Here is a 20635-nt window from a genome sequence, read left to right as displayed (position 1 = left end):
TAGTCCTGATGTTACTTTGAGTTCCACCCTTTGATGTCACTCATCCAGTCTGCAAGTGGAGACTGAGTTTATGGTAGTTTTCATAGGGAGTAGATCTGTTAATATATTTTGTACAACTGCTGTGATCCCTTGTAATTACACATCATCAGTATGTGGTTGTACTTATTACTATCATGCAATAAACGGTAATAAATATATTGTTGGCAAACGTTAGTGTCTTTTTCTAAAGACTCTACAGTGGTGTATCTCCAAGATTGATCATTTGACAGACCCTAGACAAAGTATAGGAAAATGGAAGATCAATAGCAGTGAACTACCTTTAACAACCCTTTCTCTGAACCACATCCTGGCAGAGATAACAGATAGCATGACGCTCCAGTAGCACCAATCAGGATAATACCACAGTGCATAAAGTTATGCACCCAATGACGTGACATAAGCACGCAAAGTATTTATATGCCATTGAAATCCATTGAAATTCTTTCTTCTTATTACAGTTTTAAGGGATTTAATTTGAAACTCTAACAGCCTAGACAGGCAGGCTTTAAATTTGTCAAAATATGGACCCCTCAACCTGCTATGAATGTGCCAACTTCTAGATTATACATGGCAATTGGGGGTTTTCTGGGCAACTTTCACAGGAAAGGTGGATCAGTGATTAGGATATTTAAATAAACAGTTCTTTCTTGGAAATTACTTACATTTCATGGTTGCAAGCTGAGTTTTTGAGAGTCTGGAAAGAGTTTGTGTATAATTCGATTTCAAATTATTAATAGGCTCCAATTAAACCTTTTAGTTGTAAGACCATTTAGAAATGGCTGTTCTTTTTCCAGTTTGCATCTTGTCCTTTCATCCTATTTTTCCCTGGGTAAATATATCATGGAATATTGTGGTGTAAGCAGTGGCTACTTTATCAGATTATGTAATCCCATTTCCTTCTTGGACTTCCTCTCAATATGCAGAGGTGACACTGTCTTGTCTATTATATTTTGACACTGTCAGAACAGATATGTAAGACAATAAATAGGTTTCACAATGTTACAATTCAATTTCAATGGTGATAAGTGTTGAAGAATTTTTATTTGTGTTTTGCTTGTCTTTCAACTTATTTAAGGTGGAACATTACGTTGATGTTGAGGAAAAGGGCAATGAAAAACAAACTGAACACCAAAGCAACTCTGGTAAGTATTTAGTATTTCATATCACTGTTCTTGGTGTAAATGGATTTAAATGGATTGAATGGACTTAATAAGTTGTGTTGATAATGTTTGTCCAGAAGCTTTCAAGAATGAAAACTTTTCCATCAAGAAATCATAGTTAACACTTAGCCTCCTTCCTTCTTACTGTATTCTCATTAGGAAAAGCATACTATTCCAGGTGACACCTCAGACTCATATTTGTGAAGTATTTTCCAGTGGAACTATTTTCCTGGGATAAACTCACTCATTCTTAAATCCTTAGACACTGATCAGTAATTTCAGTCTTTACATTTCATAACAGTTTATAATATCATTGAACTTTCACTCATTTCTGAGAACTTAAAAGCAAGGGAGCACTTTTGTAAAATGAACGAAAGTTTTGGTGTGGACTTGTTGGGCCGAAGGGCCTGTTTCCACACTGTAAGTAATCTAATCTAAATTTGCTTGTCAAAAATCATAGAAAGGATGACACAGCTAATCGATTCATTGTGCCTATGCCTTTATAAATTTATCCAGTAAATCCCTCTTCCCTGCTATTTTACCGCATAGTACTGTAATTTTTTCCCTTAAATTATTTAGCCAATACCATTTTGAATATTACTTTGAGCCACGTTCTAACAGATAACAATGATGTGAGAAAGTATTAGGTTTTGCGCTTTAGTAGGAAAAATAGAAGGGAAGGCTATTTTCTAAATGGGGAATGGCTTAGGAAAACTGATGCAAAAAAACATGAGAGTCTTAGTTCAGCATTCTTTTAAGGCTAACATGCAGGTTCAGTTGGCACTTTAGAAGGCAAATGTGCAATGTTAGCATTCATTTTGAGAGGGCGAGAATACAGGAAGAGGATGTAAAGCTCTGGTCATACCCCGTTTGGAATACTGTGAGCAGTTTTGGGCCCCACATCTAAGAAGGATATGCTTTCCTTAGAGAGGGTCCAGAGGAAGTTCACAAGAATGAAATCAGAGATGAAGAGTTGTCACATGAAAAGCAGCTTAAAACTCTGAGTTTGTACTTGATGGAGTTTAGAAGGATGAGAAGGGGATCTCATTGAAACTTACAGAATACTGAGAGGACATAGAGTGGACAAGGAGAAGATGTTTCCACTAGTAGGAGATACTAGGATTTGAGAGTGAAGGGATAACCCTTTAGAACTGAGGTGAGGAAGAATTTCTTTAGTCATTGGATAGTAAATCTGTGGAACTCATTGCCATAGAAGACTGTGGAGGCTAATTCACTGAGTTTATTTAAGACATGGAATCTTGATGAGTAAGAGGACCAAGGGCTACGTGCAGAAGACAGCAGAATGGGATTGTGAAACATAACAATGGTGGAGCAAACTCACTGGGTTGAATGGCCTAATTCGACTAATTATGTTTTGTGGTCCTATTGTATTTGCTGTGTGAATAATTGTTGGGGCTGGATATTACAAGGCATTATGATCCCTGTCCCTTGGTAAAGATTTGGGACAAAGGTATCAGAGCAAAGAATGGTTGTGCCTGGCTACTTGTAGCCTGCAGACAGGATATTCACTCATCAGGAACAAGTAGTCACACTTCAATGAGCTGTTGGTCAACCAGCTAGTCAGAGGCTGGTAGTTCTCCAGTGTTTGCCTCTTCAGAACTTCAGCACTCTGCTGTTTGCAATTATGCCTAGTACAAAGGAAGGTAGCTGTGGCAGTTGGAGGTCAACTATCTCTAGTCTAGGACACCACTGCAGGAGTTCCTCAAGATAGTGCCCTAGGTCTAACCATCTTTGTCCACTTCAACAATGATCTTCCATCATAAGGTCAAACATGGCAATGTTTTCTGCTGGTTTGCACAGTATTGAACACCATTTGTGATTCTTTAGTTACTGAAGCAGTCCATGCCCAAAGTTAGCAAGACCTGTTAAATATGCAGACTTGGGCTGGCAATTCTTGTTGAAGAGCTTATGCTTGAAACGTTGATTCTCCTGCTTCTTGGATGCTGCCTGATCGGCTGTGCTTTTCCAGCACTTCACTTCCAACCTTGGGCTGACAACTGATGACAAGTAACAAGTCATGCAAGTGTCAGCAATGACCATTTCCAACAAAAGAAAATCTAATTATTACCCCTTGATATTCAGTGGCATTACCATTGCTGAACCTTCCACCACACCCTCTCCCCCCACCCCTCACTATCCATTCTGGGCAGACCTCTAACTATGCTGAGATAAAACATAAACAAGTTGAGTTTCCATTGCAGACTTCACAATACAAAAAAAACACTCATCCATTTCATATATTTAAATACCCTTAAGTCCTTAGTCCATTCTTACAAACAAACATTTTAATGTGAGGGAATGGAGTACAAGACAGCTACTCCTTTTATAAATGTTTGGAACTGTCGAACAACTTGAGAATACAGTACCCCACTGTGATAAGTGTTGGTTGTGTTTTTTTTAATTCCCAATTTTTAAATGCAGGCTACATAACTTAAGGCTTGACAGTTTCATTGCCCTTATGTGCTCTTCAGGATTCACATTTATGCTAAAAACATCCTCCTCATATCCTGCAAGATCAAACCTACACTCCATTGAGAAGCTAGTCTTGTCAGCACTGAGTTCAAATTGTGTTTTCCCCATTTCCCTAATGGTAAAAATGTCAGGTTTTTAAATTGATGGTGGGATTTCTGGACTGGTGCTGTTTTAGATATCTTTGACACACCACGAAAAAACTAGGCTGAAGTCTATTACTTGGTATTTTTAGACAAAAGTCCAATTTATATAAACAACTTAACCACACAAATGTCAACAAATTTCTCCTTAATTGCAAAAAACTCAACCAAGTTAATGAAACACTATCTTCTTTAACAAATTTGTTCTGACGTTCATTTATTAATATATTTAAGAAGTACCAATTAATTCTATCCTGGATTTATGTCTCTGAAATGCTCCAGCACTGAAGTTAAGCTGACTGATACTTACTTAATTGCTGATTTTACCCCAGCTCCCCTTTCTAAAATCTAGTTAAATATAGGCAATCCTCTAATACTCTGATTAAAAAGTTAAATTTAGTAAAGGTGCATTGTTAAATTATTTTCATTTAACCTTGAATTATGGCTGACATGAGTAGTAAAGTTTGGACATAGTTCAGAATAATTATGAATTGTTTTATAAACTTGCATATAGTACCCCTTTGGTTGCAGCATGTTGGTGAGAGGCTTCTCAGTTACAGTGATGTGTATTCACATAGTAAATACGTTGATTTTATTCTTTGACCACAGACATTTGATATTTATTGAGCCCTAGATGATTTCTTTTTGTGAATTGCTGAAAGTATCTAGCGCCCTCTATATTTGAAGGCAAGTTATTAATCAGGAGATTAATTATGATTCTAACAACTGCTGTCAAGGGGCTGTCCCTTCTGTTCCATGGTTACCCCTGTCTGGACTGTTCTACACCACTGCAGCTCATCAAAACACAGCTGGGCAGATAATTAACAGAACAGCAACCATCATGAATGAGTGTACTCATTGGTTAAACAATTGAACAAAGATTGCAACTGGGACATGATATAACCAATTGTGTACTGATGTTGTATTTCTCAAATGGCTTTTGTTTTCTGTTTCCAAGGCCCCTGACAGAGGGACCTCACCATCATGATGAAAATGGCTGACTGTTAATAAGTTCGGCCATCAAACACAGCAATTCTTATCTTTTTGGGGCTGGGGTGCGTTTTGCAGTTATGCAGTTTACACAGGCAGCTGGCCATTTAATTCAACAGCTGCCTGCACTAAAGTGGGATTTTGGGAGCAAAGAGTGCAAATTTGACCTTGTAAAGGCAGATCTGTAGTTGATGGATTAATTTGGGTAGCCTGGATTGGTGGAGGCAAGTTGGAGTAATCTAAAGTGCTCTTTGGGATTGTTATGTGCATGAAATGCATATAAGCTCATAACTGTTAAGTGTTATCATCCCAGCTGTGGTACTACTGTATAAATCAGATTCCAGAATGAAATCTGCCTCAGTATCATCTAATATGATCTGAAGGGACCTAATGGACTGAGAGAACTGGGGATTTATATATTAATTAATGGTTAATTAGGTATGAATTGGTTGTATGAATATGGAGAGCTACCTATCGGGGGATGAAAGTATATGGAGTTTGGTTAACTGAAGTAAAACACTCACTAAAATTATGGATTTGGACTCTGTTCAAAGACATTTATCTCCTGGTGAATAATGCTCGTTTTTGTTAATGTGATGGTTGGTCACTGAAATAATCACATGGGGCTTAGATTTTCTGAAACAACAGTACACAAGTTTATTGTACCAAATGAGAAATTTTTAAAAAAAGCATGGTCTAGATATACAAAATAGTTTAGAAAATTCTTAAAATGCATAAAAACGGGGACTTGGCAACATGGCGGAAATTCTGTGGACAGCTCTGCCTAACAGCCAAGGCATACTGGTGTTTTTTTGCTATCCCTGGCCAACTTATGTGGTGGAGTTATTAGTTTAAAGCCTTACAGAACACATATTTGTTAATATTTGGGAATGGGAAGGATGCCAAAGGGAAAAGGAGCGAGCAAACAGCAGCAGGGAGGACAGTTCCCTGCAGCACCTACCACACCAGAGTCTGCAGCAGCAGCCTCTCCTGAACCCCCCAGGGACCTGACAGACTCACAGGAATTGGCTGCAACGATGGAGAGACTTACCTTGAAAGTTGGGGCTACGATCGAGGAGATCCGTGGGGAGATTTGTGTCCAGGTCCAACCTAATACATTCATGCTACGGAAGTATGAGCAGGAGATCCAGGGCCTCGGGAAGCAGCTGGAGGAGATGGACTGTTGAACTAAGGCCTCGGAACCTGTGATGGAGTCCTTATCCAGTTGGATCCAGGTGCTGGAGCGAGAGGTGCGGGCCTTGTGAGACAATATCGACGACCTTGAAAATCGAGGTTGGAGGGTAAATCTCCGAATTGTCAGGCTCCCGGAAGGTGAGCAGCCAGTCAGCTTCTTTGAAAGCTGGCTGCCAAAGTTTTTGGGCTTTCACATTGAGTGAAGCAGGCTGCAGATTGAAAGGGCTTATCGGGTTACAGTTCAGCGCCCCCGCTCGGTCCTAGTGCACCCCCACTCATATAAAGACAAGCAAAAAGTGATAGAAGCTTCTAGATTACTGGGAAATGATCCACAGGCACTACTGTACAAGGGGTCAGAAATCATGTTTTTTCAGGATTTCTCTGTAGCTTTAATTCGAAAGAGAAAGTCCTTCGATGAAGTTAAAAAAGAGTCTGAGGAACCTGGGTATCCAGTACTCCATGAGATACCCCTCAGTGCTCCATTTCAGCCACGAGGACTCATTAATACATTTGACTCAGTGGATAAAGCTAAAAACTTTGTAGACGCTTTAAAATAGACAGATTGGCCTGAAGAATACGATTAATATTTGTTCTCTTTTCCTTCTTTCCCCATGTTTTCCCTTCCTATTTTTTATTCCTTTCTTTCTCCCTAATAATTTCTTTTTTTGGAAAGGGGGAAAAACCTTGGAATAAGTTGTTCCTTTTGTTTTAATAACTGGATTTTCTGGGAAATTTTGTGGATGTTCTTTGTTGTCTCCCTCTTTTTTTTTGTTTGTTCTCTTTCTCTTTTAGTCACAAGTAGGGGTGGCATGAAGCCAGGGATGGTGGAGTGCCCATCCTGACTTTGTCTTTTTTCTGTTAATATAAGGATCATCTCCTTGTTTTTCCTCTCTCTGGCCTAAGGCTGGGGCACAGTCCGGGTTTGAAGGAACTGTGAAGGAGGGGATGGGTAGGGTGAATGCCCCCTATGGGCAGGGGCAAGAGCCTTCCATTCAAGGTTTTATAGTTGGTTTTCTTTGTAGTTTTTGATAGAAATAGTTGTTTATAGTTATGATAGAATTGTTTTTGTATATATAGTTCTTTGACTCTAAGTCTTTATTTACTTGTGCTCGGCGCTTTGTAAGCAGGGTTCTCCCTCCGAGGAGTTCAAGGGTCTCTGAAAGGGAATATGACTAAGTGTCTTATTAAATGGTGCACCTAGAATATTAAGGGAAGTCATTCGCCTGTTAAAAGGAAAAAAAGTGCTTTCTAGCCTTAAGAGGGACAGGGTTGATATCGCTTTGTTGCAGTAACCCCATCTTGATGATGGGGAACACCAGGTATTATGACCAGGTATTCTTTTCATCTTTTACTACTAAAAGTAGGGGAGTGGTGGTACTTATTCAGAAAAATCTTCCATTCACATTATTAGAGCAGGTGAAAGATGAGCAAGGACGATTATACATGGGGAGGGATATGGCATCTGAAACGTCTACTGTCCTCTGGCGCATTCCCTCAACTTTTTGAATAGTGATTTCTCTAAGTTGAGTGCTTTTGGAACACGGCACATTTATTATAGGGGGGGATTTTAATTGTCTTTTGGGTCCGATGGTGGACAGCATGCCTTGTGGGCCCCCAACTGTTTCTTTGCAGGCCAAGCAGATGGTTAACTTGTGTGAGGAGTTTGGGCTAGTGGATATCTGGAGACGTCTTCACCCTACCGGCAGGGACTTCACCTTTTTTTCAAACCCATATAAATGTCACATGAGGATTGACCTCTTTCTGGCTCCCTCGGCTCTTCTGGGTTCGATTATGGGTTGTAAAATTAGGAATATAGCTATATCCGATCATGTGGTGGTATATTTGGAGGTTAAGGCCAAGAGTGAGGGGCTAGGTTTGTGGCACTGGCATTTGGACCCTTTTCTCCTAAGGATTCCAAACTTGTGGAATACTTTCTGAAGAAGTTTCAGTAATTCTTGACTATCAACTCAGGCACGGCTAGTAGTCTGTCTATGCTATGGGAGACTGCTAAGGCCTTTGCTAGGGGACTAGCTATTTCCTATTTGGCTAGCCGGAAATGACAGAAGGAGGAACAGCAGCGTCTACTTGAGACGCGGTTGAAAGCTGCCGAGGCGGCACATTTTGCGTGGCCTTTGGCGACTAAACTACAGCGGATCATGGCCCTCCAGGCTGCCTTGTATTCAATACTGACACAAAACACAAAGAAATAACTTACTTTTGCTCGACAAAGGCTGTTCAAATATGGGGATAGACCAGGGAAGTAGTTAGCGTACCTTACTAGGAAAACAATGTGCTCCCCAATCCATGACTATGATCAGAGACAGCGCTGGGGTCTTTACGTATGATGCTAAAAAGATCAATGAGTCTTTTCAGAGCGTTTACTCTGAATTGTATTGGTCTGAAGGTTACGAGGACAGGAGGGCTAAAATGGAGACCTTTTTTTAAGACCTGGATCTCCCAGGGGTAACCTTGGAACAGGCCTGTCTCCTTAATGCCCCCGTGACAGTTCAAGAAATACAGGAGGCATCTAGGCAACTTCAGAGTGGGAAAGGATCTGGCCATGATGGTCTCCTGGGTGAGGTTTATAGGGATTCTGTCAGGACCGATGTTGGAAATGTACAATTACTCCTATATGCATGAATGCCTACCACCATCTTTGAGAGAAGCTAATATTTCCTTAATTCTTAAGAAGGGGAAGTTTCCTGTGGATTGTGCCTCATACAGGCCCATCTCTCTATATTAAATTCAGATTTCAAGATTCTGTCCACGATCCTGGCGCTGAGATTGTAAAGGATGTTGCCCCACATTGTTAAAGAAGACCAGACTGGCTTTATAAGGGGGCATAGGTCCTCTAATAATATTAGAAGGTTGCTGAATATGGTCCAAGTTTGTGAGCAACGATCGATTCAGGGGTTGGTGATTTCCTTAGATGCAGAGAAAGCATTTGGTCGGGTGGAATGGCCGTAACGTTTTTATGTCTTAGAACAGTTTGGGTTGGGTGAAGTCTTTGCTTGGTGGGTGGCGGTTTTATTGCAACCCTCTGGCCGCGGTCATCATCAATGGGGTGAAGTCTTGGAATTTTAGGATTGGTAGGGGTAGTCGGCAAGGCTGCCCCCTCTCACCATTGTTGTTTACGATGGTGATAGAGCCGCTGGCAGAGGCCATTCGTCAGAACATCCACATAACCGCTCCGGAAGTGGGATTGAGGGCACACAAGATTACACTGTATGCGGATGATGTCCTTCTGTTTTTATCGAACCCGATCACCTCCATACTCCATTTGATACAATGTATCAATTAATTTGGGGCTTTTTCAGGATATAAGATTAACTTTGCAAAATCAGAGGCTATGCCTTTGGGGGACCTTAAGGATGTGCCAGAAGTTGAAGGTGGCCCTAAGTTCCCTTTTAAGTGGTCACAGACAGGGTTCTGATACCTAGGTATTTTTATTACCCCCAGGTTTGATCTGTTATTTTGGACTAACTTTGCTCACTTGCTCGACAATATTAGGTGAGATCGTCAGAGATGGGAGACTCTTCTAATTTCATGGCTGGGCCGAATATCTCTCATTAAGATGAATGTTCTTCCTCGTTTGCTTTATCCCATGCGTATGCTCCGTATAATGTTTCCCTGGTCAATGCTCCAGAAGCTTAAGGGATGGTTTGTTTCCTTTGTCTGGCATCATGGCGGCCCCTCATCAAACTTACTAAATTACAGTTGCCTCATTGAGGGGGAGGAGTTGATTTCCCAGACATCAGGAGGAACCCTGCTGTCCTTTGTCTGTGATTGGGTAGGTAACGATCCAAACTCAATATAGTTGGATATTGAGGCTTCCCAGGCAAAGTGCCCTCCTAATAACCTGTTGTTCATGGATAAGATGAGGACATTTATGGACCACTGCCGGGACCCCATTGTCAACAATACAGTTGAGGCATGGAGGGTGATGCATCAGGGTGAGTTGCTTATCCAAGACTTCGCCACTTATGCCTATAGTTGGCGTGCCAGGGTTCTGACCAGGGATGATGGACTCAGGGTTCAAACTATGGGCAGCGAGAGGAGTTTCTAGTTTGGGAGACTTGTTTGAGGGGGAGGTTATAATGTCAATTGAGCAACTGAGCCACAATTACGGATTGCACAACAGAGATCTTTTCTGTTTTTTTCAGGTTAGGGATTTCATCCAGAAGAAGTCTAAGCTTCTCACTAAGCCCTATAAGCCCGATACAGAGAGGCTGTTGCTGCGTTCCACAAGCACCCTTTCAGTTAGTGCCCTCTATCGCCTGCCGGGTGGCAGGGCCTGGCAGGATATTAACTGGTTATGTGAGGTCTGGGAGCAAGAGTTAGGAGTGGAGATCTCTTCTGAAACATGGGAGAACATATGGGAGAATGCTCGAAAGATCTCAATCTGTAATAGGACATGCGCTACAGTTAAAAGTCCTGCACAGGAATCATCTGGCACCAAACAGTCTGGCAAAGTTTAAAAAAGGGGCATCTTCAGTGTGCCCCAATGTAAAATAAGTGGAGGTACTCTAACCCATTACTTCTGGACATACCACAGGCTCCGTGTTTACTGGAGCGCTCTGGCGGGAGAGATAGGGAGGGTATTGAGGACTGAAGTCAAAGTAACCCGATATCTCTCCTCTTAGGTCTACGGAATTTACCATCTTTAGACTGGCATAGGAAGAAACTATTTAATATTCTTGCATATTGTGCACGGAAGAATATTCTGATGAACTGGGTGTCTGAGAACCCGCCAGGCTTGCTGGGATGGCAGAAATTAATTGTGGAGCACATTCCCTTGGACTTTTTTACAAACGTGGTGCACCACACAACAGACCATTTTTCTAAGACATTGCAGCCCTACTTGAGTTATTTGGATATAGATTTGTCAGTTATCTTAACTAGGGCATTTGTTTAACCAGGATGGTTAGATATGTCATAACCTGAGCCCTGGAGTTAATACGGATATTTATACAATGCTCCCGTTCCTTTGTTTGGGAGCTCTGTGCCAAGCATATCTGTTCTGTATTTTGTTTATTTGTTTTTTTTTTGTTTTTCTTCCTTTTATTTTGATCTATTAGTTATTACTAATTTATTGGTCCTGCTTTGCATAGTATTAAGATTTGTTTTGTATTATAGGGTAGATTAGTAGTTAGCAGACAGTAGTTGTATTGTAATTTGTGTTTTGTTTTTCTTTTTATTATACTGATATTTGTTATTGATCATATTTTTCAATAATTTTATATGTTTGTAAAGTTAAAAAAAATCTGCTAATAAATATGTTCACGAAAACACAATTTCCAACCTATTTCTAACATTGTCAACTTAAGAGGAAATTGTCTTCTGTATGAAATTAAGTTTTACTGAACTGATATTCTTCTTGACCCTTTTTCCTGTGAGCTGTGGAGTCTTTAATGAATACCTAAAATGCTGAGAGCTTAGACTTTCTTAGCTTTTTGTCACCTGCAGATTTCTAGTCAAACTCTACTTTTTTGGAAGCTGCGCAAACTAAACTTTTTTACTGAGGTAACCATTTCCCTGAGTTGTCCTGAACTCCTATAAAGAGAAAATGCACTTGCTCCTGACTTCAGGACTTCTATAAACTAATCTAAAAGTACTCTTTTTAAAAAAATCTTGATTATTCTGAACTGAAAACAGCCTAATGGTCTTTCATCTTTACTGTAAATGCCATAAATCCCACAGTATAAACATCTTATCCTATTAATGCTCTCTATAGTTTTGCTGTCATCTGCTCTCTGACACATACTGGATTAGATCACTGTTTCAGAAGGACTCTGTGACCTTGTTCTTTTAAAGAAAAATACTTTTACAGGAAAAACCAGTACCCATTTCTGACTCTTTTGAAAACTAAACTCTTAAAAATGCAGTTTGTAAAAATCTAAATCATGCAACTTTCATCATGCCAGCTCATTGGAACTGTCAACAGACCTGTCAAAACTGCCAGAAACAGATGTCGAAGGGATCTTCCAAATGTGAAGAGGAACTGTCAAGTTGCGAAAAGTCCTACCCTTCGAATTTCAACAAAAATGTCTGGAGTGCAAGAACAGGTGATTATATTTTCACCTTGTGTGTTGACATAAGCTTGAGGATTTCCATTACTTGACCAATGCTGCATAACTGATTTCACAACCATCATTATCACAGCCTGTCATTTTGCTGGTTGGTTGACAAGTGGTGATGTATTCTTTAAAGATGGATTGTAAAATGTAATGCTTGTTGTATTAAGAGATTCAGCATATTAATCACATGTTTACTATAATGCAGCTTTCTTTAGTTGAAGGAATGTAAATATAATATACAAAAAAAATTGCTGGAAAAACTCAAGAGATCTTTTGGCATCTAATTGACAGAAAGCACTGTGGACCAATGACCCTTTTTCAGAACCAGCAGTGCTTTCTCTCCACAGAATTTTTCTGTTTTTGTTTTATTTATAGCATATACAGTTCTTCTTTTGTTTTGTAAATGTAATAGATGCATTTTTAAGAATAACTAACTTTTTCAATATGGTGAAGTCTGCCGTAGACAGTCAAAACTTTATTTTCTAAACTTTATTTTATCTCATCTCTGCATGGTTCCTGAATTCTAACCATAGTAGATATGGGGTGAGTTGGCATGGTAGGTGTAAATCTAATGATTATTAGAAAATTATCACCGGTATATCATTATATCTGCAGCTATGTCTTTTAAAAATTTCAAAGTTTGCAAATGACACTAAAGCACACCGATACATTGGTGGAAAGGGCAGCTACGTGGCAGATGGCATTCAATGTGGAGAGTTAGAGATGATACATTTTGGTAGTAAGTACAAGGACAGACAATATGAAACAAGGGGTACAGTAGTTAAGGATATGCAGGAGCAGAGAATGTGCATAGATCACTGAGGGGATGTGACTACGGCTTGTTTTTCTGGTGGGGTCTCCCAGTGAGCCTGCTTGCATAGTTGCCTCTATACACGAGTGAGTTTTAAGAAGATTTGTAGCTCGGGTTGAGGTTCTGGATGTAGTTTGCTCACTGAGCTGGAAGATTCATTTCCAGACATTTCGTCACCCTACTAGGTAACATCTTCAATGGGCCTCTGGGCGAAGCACTGCTAATGATTCCTACTTTCTATTCATATGTTTGTGTTTCTTTGGGTTGGTGATGTCATTTATATTCTGAAGCATGGACCTATGAATGAACTGTTAGAACAGGCATCATCTGAATTATTCAAAACCTATTTTATCACCAGACTTTATTGTCACCTTACTGTTTTAGAGGTGCCCCAGAATTTATTAAATAATTTAGATGTTATTATAAGGAGTTTTATAAAAGAAACACTATATCTACCGCCACATATCACGGATATTTTATATGTGCGGAATAGGGGTGGGAAGATGGGGATCCCTAAATTGGTGACCAGATTCTGATTGCAGTTATGACAAGCCAAAACATTTAAGCATTTATCGGATAATATTATACATGCTTCATTTTATTTTAATGATGAAGACGCTTTAGACAAACTTGTTGAATTAGGGCAATTGAAAAACCTTGGTGAAGTCTGGAATCCAGAGGTGGATAAGCGGCCTATCTTTGGGAGAACTAACAGATATAGAAGAGAAAGAGGACATCATAGATGATTTAAATGTGAATTACAGCAGTTGGAGAGAACTCAAGATGAATAATTGGATGTCCCTTTCCTGTCAAGGATTAGGAGTGCATTACTTCAAAAATGACAAAATATCCAATCTGTGGGTGGGGGACACACTATACACAAAGACATCTAAATTAATTAACATTTTCTGCTTAGGACGAATTTGTATCCTACCCGAACAACATTGTCACATGGTAGGCCACAGATGAACAAGTGTTGTAGAAGATATGATGTCTTGTTGGAGGCTATTCCCCATTTATCTGCTGGTGCCCCATTAGTGAAGCTGGCACATATCAAGAGACACAATAGGATAGTCAAAAAGCTGTCGAAATTGTTGGATACAATGGTTAGAAAATTTATCTAGAACCTAGGTTGCGAGATGAGAGTGGGAATTTATGGGTGCCAGACTTGATTTTTCAGAAGAATGAGGAAGTTGTTGTAGTGAATGTTACCGTTTGTTTTGAAGACGAGAATGATTGATTCTCTTGAAAAAGCATGGGTTGACAAAGTGAACAAATACAGACATTTGAAGAATGAAATTATTGAATTAACGAGAGGTGAGCGAGTTTCCTTTTTTGGATTTGTTATGGGAGCTACAGGGAAGTGGTCAGAAAAGAATAATAAATTGATGGCCTTCCCGGAAATACAAAAATTTAAAATATTTTCCTGGGATATCTCTAGCCTACCAATATCGTTGACATTGGAGTTGCTTCGTACATTTATGAATTTTTAAGATATAAGAAGGACTTCTGATTTGCTCCAGTTTGACTTTTGATTTTATATTAATATTGTCATCTGTTTGGTTTTCTATTTTAGAAGATTTTAATTATTTTAATGGGTTTTAATTGCATTTTAGTTATAGTTTTAATCACAGTTAATGTGGAGGGTAGATAGTGGTGTTAGTTTTAATAAATTTCACAGGGCAATCATGTAATGATTATTGGGGAAATAACTGGCCTGATGGTCATATAACTCCAGTTCTTATATTTTCCTGTGGTGGATAACTTGTTAATGAAGGAAATACCGTCCCTTTAATACCTAGCTGTGATTTCCAGCTGTATAGTGGTATTACTTTATGTCGACGGGCAACAAGAAAAATCTCGGATAGTACACTAAATTTTAATATTGGACAGTTCAGTTCTAATATTGTTTTAATGATTTAACTAGCAGGACAGCTAAAGAAAGCAGTTAATAAAGTGCACAATATTTTAGGTTATATTAAGAGGGGCATAGAGCAAGAAGGTTATGCAGAACTTATATTAAGATGCCTGTTAGATCTCTAGGCTGGTGTTTCGGGCCCTACAGTATAGGATGGATGAGAATGCATTGGAGCAAGTGCAGAAGAGGTTGACAAAAATGGGTCTAGGGATAAGAGATATTGATTATGAGGCTAGATTGGAAATGTTGGGATCTACCTGCGACTCCACTTTCAAGGAGCTATGAACCTGCACTCCAAGGTCTCTTTGTTCAGCAACACTCCCTAGCACCTTACCATTAAGTGTATAAGTCCTGCTAAGATTTGCTTTCTCAAAATGCAGCACCTCACATTTATCTGAATTAAACTCCATCTGTCACTTCTCAGCCCATTGGCCCATCTGATCAAGATCCTGTTGTGCTCTGAGGTAACCTTCTTCACTGTCCATTACACTGATTCTGGTGTCATCTGCAAACTTACTAACCATATCTCCTATGTTCAAATCCAAATCATTTATATAAATGACGAAAAGCAATGAATCCAGCACTGATCCTTGTGGCACACTGTTGGTCACAGGCTTCCGGTCTGAAAAGCAACTCTTCACCACCACCCTCTGTCTTCTACCTTTGAGCCAGTTCTGTATCCAAATGGCTAGTTCTCCTGTATTCCATGTGATCTAACCTTGCTCGCCAGTCTCCCACCTTTTTGAAGGCTGTATTGGAGTCTACTTCGATGACTTTCACCGCTCAGCCCTCATCAGTCCTCTTGGTTATTTCTTCACAAAACTCAATTAAGTTAGTGAGACACTATTTCCCATGCACAAAGTCATGTTGACTCGTTTACATAATTCTCCTCAGCCATTGTGGGAATATCTCTCTCTTTCTATCTCTCTTTCTCTCTCTGTCTCTGTCTCTGTCTCTCTCTCTCTATCTGTCACTGTCTGTTTATCTGTCTGTCTGTCTCTCTCTCACAAAATGGTTCCTATTGAGAACTTCCCTTACGAAGAATTGAGTGGTGAGCAAAATCTTGGTATTCCAACACATAGGTTAACAACAGGCTCATGCCCGAAACGTCGATTCTCCTGCTCCTTGGATGCTGCCTGACCTGCGCTTTTCCAGCAACACATTTTCAGCTCTTATCTCCAGCATCTGCAGTCCTCACTTTCTCCTTAACAACATACTGTGACATGCACAGCTTGCCTCTCTGAAAGTGCTTTCATCAAATTTCAATTTTTGAACATCGTAAAGTGAGGTTGTAAGAGTATTTGGAATAAAAAAAGATGTTTGGTAGTTCAGTGTTGAAAGCTTAAACAGAAATGTTTTTCATTTCTGTGGTATGAAGTTATTTAATACTCAAAATAGTCAAATCCAGTTTCAGAAATTGACCTGTAATTGAGGTCACACCACCAAGAACACATTTATTGTCTTAAGAACCTGGGGTTGGGGTTTGCTTATTCATTACTCTTTGTCCCTTCATAGTGATGCTCCACATTGTGTTGGATTTCTTCAAATTGGTACACTTTTCACATTAGTTTAATTTATGTTGTAAGTAATTGTCTTTCTTGAGAGAAAATAGTTTTCACAGTATAAAGAAAATATGACTCCTTTAACCTAGTGAAATTTTAATTGGGTTTGTTTAGTAGATATTATAATACCTGTTATATATTAGACAAAGGTAGGTCTTGCTTAAGTATTTACAGTTTTTATTTACAGTATATTTCTAGCTTGTGTTATTATCTGGCACTGTCCTTTGAATTTAGGCCTAGAAGTACTCCCTGGTGAAATAGTCGATGAGACTGCTGCAAATTATACTCATTATGAAAGTAAACACACATCACTTAACTTCACAGTGAATCCAAATGTTGAAGAGTTTAATGATAAAACATATGACCAGGTATGTCAATTATTTAAGACTTCTTGAAAATACTTTATAATGTGGAAAGAAGCTTGTTAGCTTTGCATTGCTGTTGCCCACAAGAATATTTTCTGTGACCTGCTGATTAAATCAAATTCAAACTGCATCTGTTTCTGCCTATCTGAATACTTCAAATACTTCGTAGATGATTATCACAAACTTTAATTCTAAACTTCATCTATGCTTGTGTTGCAACTTTCTTCAAAGGAAACCTGTTCAAAGGAGTATTATACAAACCACTTCTGAAGACCTTAATTTGTTGTACTTTGAAGTCTTGCAGATAAACCATTATGAATTATTTCTTGATAATGACTGTATTTGCAACTTACTGAAGTCAAATGCTTAAAAATTAAGAATTTAGATGTAGAATAAACTTTCCAGTATTTGTTATAGACACTACAATCAATCTGTTCTGTTAAACTAGGTTGAGCACTTTAAAAATGTCATATTTAGAGTGTACAATTTCTAATGTCACTTTGGCTCAATTGTTTAAAGTATTACACAGTATAGCGATGTAGTAGTTAAGTTTTGCATTAAGATGCATTTGAAATGTCATATTTTCTCTCCCTGCCTAAGTTTACTTTTCAAAGGAATGATTTGCTCTAATTAGTAATGTGCTGAGGGAATAACTGAGAGAATAATGCACATTTTCATCAGTAGTGTTTTGTATGCAATCATATTTTTCCTAATATAAAAATTGTTAAAAAGTAAAAATATATTTTGGCCAGGATTTACTTAAGTTTTTTTGTTGAAAAGGTTTTTAGATGCTATCTTAATCCAATCAGTTATTTATTTCACTGTCCAAAATTCCAAATTAAAATGATACCTTTAAAACACCTGGTTTATCGTTTGTGAGTATACTTGAGTGAGGTGGGCTGCTTGCTTGCTTGTGACATCACTCTTGTTTGATGCCCTTGACTTGCTACCAGATTTTAAACTGCCATTGGAAAAGGAGAAATCCACACCACATTGTTAGATCTTTGTGAGCAGCTTTGTTTCAGGTCAGAAGTGAGTACTGTTGTTTCATCACTGACTGCGAAATCCGCCTTATTATTCCTAAATATTCTGGTGATCAGCAAAAAGTGCACAGAGATCTTATACAGCTTGCAATTTCTGAAGACTTTCATTCTCCTGTAGGCACTTAGTCTTATTTTATGTTGATTCAGGGCAGAACAGATGTTAATTCTCCCATCCGTATTTTGACATCTTGTGATGTAACTTGAAATCCTGAGACGTATATGATTAGAAGGTCACGTCCCCACTTCAGATGCTATAGGTAAAATTTGCTTCTTATTTTTCATCAGGTATTGTCAGATGAAATCCAGCCTTTCACATTGGATGAAGATTTTGACTATGACCATGTCAATCTCAAGCCTAAATACACTGAGGCTGAACTTAAAACAATCTCTGTCTTGTCAAAGCAGAGGTTAGAAAGGGAGGACTTAATATAGAAAAACTAAAGGATTCGACTATTTCCTGTTGTATCAACCAGATTGTCTGACTTTTGGGTGAAAACAGTGCTTTACATCAAGCATGATCTGGAAGGGAGACATTTTCAGCACACAAAAGACCAGTATGAGTTGAAATAATGCTATGAAGTATGAGTAAATTTCATTCCTTATTACTTTTAAAACATTAAAATAGAAATATTTCATATGAACCTATGATGTGCTTGCTATTAGTATTTGCATGATATAGCTTTCTATTTTGCAGGTATTTACAATAAAAAAGCTTATACATTTCTTTCCTTTTTCACATTTCTATTCAGAAGCTGATTCCTTTTTTTTTAAAAAAGAAATAGAATGAGAGAAAAGAAATAACAATACATTCTAATGTCAGGGTAAATTATATCAGTTTTTTCATGTATATACAAATGAAATGGAAATATTCTTTTAATCCTTCAGTGTAACAGCTGAGACTCAATGGCATATGTCTAGATAGTCTCTAAAGAGAGAAAGCTGACAAACCAGTTGCCAATTTTATGCATATAGAGAAAAAAATACATTTCTGTGTGGGTTTTCCATTGTTGTGCTAATATAAAATGATTGTAAACATGCTGGCTGATTTCTGATACTCCATTTTCTTGATACCTGAGTAATATTAATTCATCATTGTGGTAGTATTAGTGCTGGTGATGTAGTTGACTCTCTGTAGATAATTGTTTCCTTGAAGATCATGCCTTTTAATCTGATCTAAAAGAATTATAGAACTTAGGTGAGGTCATGTTAGCACTTTGATGAAAACGTATATTTAATTATTATTATTTGGAAGCTTAAGGAAAGATAGATTTTAGTTTTCTTCAGAGAATTCCTTCATAGAACCCCTACAGTGTGGAAACAGGCCCTTGGGCCCAACAAGTCCACACTGACCCTCTGAAGAGTGACCCACCCAGACCCATTGCCCTATCCTATATTTACCCCTGACTAATGCACCTAACCTACACATTCCTGAACAACATTGGCATTCAGGGATTAAAAGGTATGTAACAGCAGAGGTGCTGTCAGTTTAGCAGTATCCGGAATATTCAAGGTGGAAGGGTAGAAGTCCTAAGTTGCTCAGAAGAAAACTCCAGAAACAGAGCACTGGTGGTATCAGAAGAAAGGTTTTTGAAGACATATGTTCAAGATGGTAATAGTGAGTTGAGTTAGCCACTTGTTTTCAAGGTCATGGATATTAATTGAAGAGAACAGCATCAGGTGACTACATAGAACATTGCTGAAAAGAAAACTGATTGCAGCCATGTGAGCCAAACCATGGGGAAGATCGAGCCAGCACGAGAAGAGGTAACCCATTGTGGTAGAGGGGTCCAACATGGAGGAGATCGAGCCCTTACAGGATTGTGAGGCCAGCATTGCTAAGCACTTAAGAAGAATTGTAATGTTGAACTTTTAACTTTATTTCTTTTTTCATCTCTATTATACGTAAGATTTTGTACCTAGGTACCTGTGTACCTAACAAGATGCTGGTGAGGTTGTACACTTTTCACTGTACTCTTGTTTTATTGTCACATATACAGGAATACCTAATTCTAATTCTAAACAAGGACCTTTAACATGGAGATAGGAGAGACCCTTCAAGGAAACTTGACTGTCTGTAAGGTTATTGTTGGAGTAAAAATGTTGAATCTTTCTGATATTTGCTTTAATTGGCATGTATGGTGTAATAAAGTTTGGGACATTTGTTTTATATAATAAACTTCAATTTCTTGTTAAATTTATGTTGTAACCTTGCGAATGTGTATAGTGGCAGAACTCAATGGTAAATAAAAAAGTAAAACTTGCGTTGTAGCAAGCTAGGTTTCATTGCAGTTTCTGACTTGCCAAGTATTACCATTAGTCACAATCATAACAATGTTAATGTAGTTTATTTTACATTATATTTTGGAATGCAGTGCTTCTTATTGATCTAAATGACTTATAAGCTGCATGAATGGAGCCAGTTTTGTTGCTCACAATTACTTTGGCTGAAAATTCTTCTTTGACTGAAATTAATTTTGCAGGTGATTTGTCTGGATTCTTATGTAATTGGCTTCTATGTATTCCTCTCATCGAAACCTGTCTGTGCTTGTGAGGTGTATCAGATGCAACCATTGTAACATAAGACAGTGCACCCTTCCAAAATGGTAAAGACCCCTCTAGAGGCCCAAATAGGTAGCGTTCTGTTCTGAATTATTCAGTTTTCACTGAATTCACTCTAACAAGCCCTCTAACAAGTAAAGTGGGGTAGCATGGTGGCTCAGTGGTTAGCACTGCTGCCTCAGAACGCCAGGGACCCAGGTTCAATTCCTGCCTTGGGCAACTGTCTGTGTGGAGTTTGCATATTCTCCCCGTGTATGGATGGGTCTCCTCCGGGTGCTCCGGTT

The 20635-nt window shown here is 38.7% G+C and overlaps 1 protein-coding gene across 1 annotated transcript in view; it reads left to right on the top strand.

Annotated features, from left to right (window-relative positions):
• Nucleotides 1–20053, top strand: part of iftap (intraflagellar transport associated protein) — a 55003-nt gene extending 34950 nt beyond the window's left edge. Inside the window, exons 4-7 of the mRNA XM_087996155.1 lie at nt 1115–1181; nt 11941–12081; nt 16619–16752; nt 18078–20053. Coding sequence (XP_087852281.1) covers nt 1115–1181; nt 11941–12081; nt 16619–16752; nt 18078–18224 — 489 coding nt within the window. The 3' untranslated portion in view covers nt 18225–20053. The remainder of the gene's footprint in view (nt 1–1114; nt 1182–11940; nt 12082–16618; nt 16753–18077) is intronic.
• Nucleotides 20054–20635: the final 582 nt, after the last annotated feature.

Source organism: Chiloscyllium plagiosum, unplaced genomic scaffold, assembly GCF_037043375.1.
Source record: "Chiloscyllium plagiosum isolate Xiang-an unplaced genomic scaffold, Cpla_swu_hap1 HiC_scaffold_18, whole genome shotgun sequence".
NCBI classification, from domain to species: Eukaryota; Metazoa; Chordata; class Chondrichthyes; order Orectolobiformes; family Hemiscylliidae; genus Chiloscyllium; species Chiloscyllium plagiosum.
This window is presented reverse-complemented; position numbering and strand designations above follow the sequence as displayed.